Here is a 1,254-nt window from a genome sequence, read left to right as displayed (position 1 = left end):
CGTGCATTTAGAGGGGAAATGTTTCCTGGTTAAGTGGAAAATTGTGCAGATGGCTTCTGGAAGACCTTCATTCTAAGCAGCTTTATAATGAAACATTTCATTTAGAAGTCTGGACCTTCTTTCTTCAATTTGCTGTAATCTACATTCACTGAGTAGAACTTGTACTGATCATTGGGACCCAGTTTTTTCCAGGGTTCTGGGTTACTCTTTCTGTCCCAACTGACATCTGGATTGAACAATGCCTGGCGCAAGACATACAGTGTTGCTCCAGTACCTCCCGCTTCAATAAATATGAAGAGGGGGATCAAGCTAAGATGCTTCTTGGCCTGACCGATGATTAGGCGGAGCATGGTTGTGACAGAAGCCTCGAGTCCAGACGGAGAGAACAATAAACTTGCAAGACCCAGGACTAAACAGTCTCTGCGCCGAGCAGAGTTTCAGTTTTGCAAGATGAAAAAGTTCTGGAGATCTGTTTCACAACAATGTGAATATTCTTAACATTCCTGAACTGTACATTCAAAAATGGTTAAGGTGGTAAATTTTATGTTATGTATACTTTGTTACAATTAAAAGTACATGGACACCTACTATGTGCCTGGCATTCTGGTTCATCTTTGTACACCCAGTGCCTGCATATCATGAATACTCCTCATCTTCCCTCTCAGCAACTTTTTAAATTTATTTATTTATTTTTGGCTGCATTGGGTCTTCGTTGCAGCGAGTGGAGGCTGCTCTTCGTTGTGGTGCGCAGGCTTCTCATTGCGGTGGCTTCTCTTTTTGAGGAGCACAGGCTCTAGGCACGCGGGCTTCAGTAGTCGTGGCTCGCGGGCTCTAGAGCACAGGCTCCATAGTTATGGCACACGGGCTTAGTTGCTCCGCGGCATGTGGAATCTTCCTGGACCAGGGCTCGAACCCATGTCCCCTGCATTGGCAGGCAGGTTCTTAACCACTGCGCCACCAGGGAATTCCTCCCTCTCAGCACCATTTGACTCCCTTCTTGAAATGCCTTTTCTCTTGACTTCCAGAAATCCTTTCTTGGTTCTGTTCCTGCCTCACTGGCTGCTCCTACTCAATCTTTTGCCAGTTCCTCCTCTTTCCCCTGATCTTTGTACCTTGGAAATGCTTCAGGGCTTAGGCTTCTAACCTCCCCCCACCTACTTTCACTCCCTAGGTGATCTCCTCTGTCTCCTGACTTTAAATGACTTTGATATACTGATGCCTCCTAAATTTGTTATCTCCAGCCTGTACCTCACT

The 1,254-nt window shown here is 45.9% G+C and overlaps 1 protein-coding gene across 1 annotated transcript; it reads right to left on the bottom strand.

Annotated features, from left to right (window-relative positions):
- Positions 1 to 381, bottom strand: LOC117197517 (cytochrome c oxidase subunit NDUFA4-like). The gene has a single exon (XM_033409672.2). It carries the CDS (start codon positions 348 to 350, stop codon positions 102 to 104), a length of 249 nt encoding a protein of 82 aa, XP_033265563.1. The 5' UTR covers positions 351 to 381; the 3' UTR covers positions 1 to 101.
- Positions 382 to 1,254: the final 873 nt, after the last annotated feature.

This window comes from Orcinus orca, chromosome X, assembly GCF_937001465.1.
Source record: "Orcinus orca chromosome X, mOrcOrc1.1, whole genome shotgun sequence".
Classification (NCBI taxonomy): domain Eukaryota; kingdom Metazoa; phylum Chordata; class Mammalia; order Artiodactyla; family Delphinidae; genus Orcinus; species Orcinus orca.
Note: the sequence above shows the minus strand (reverse complement) of the source record. Positions and strands in the feature narration are given on the sequence as shown.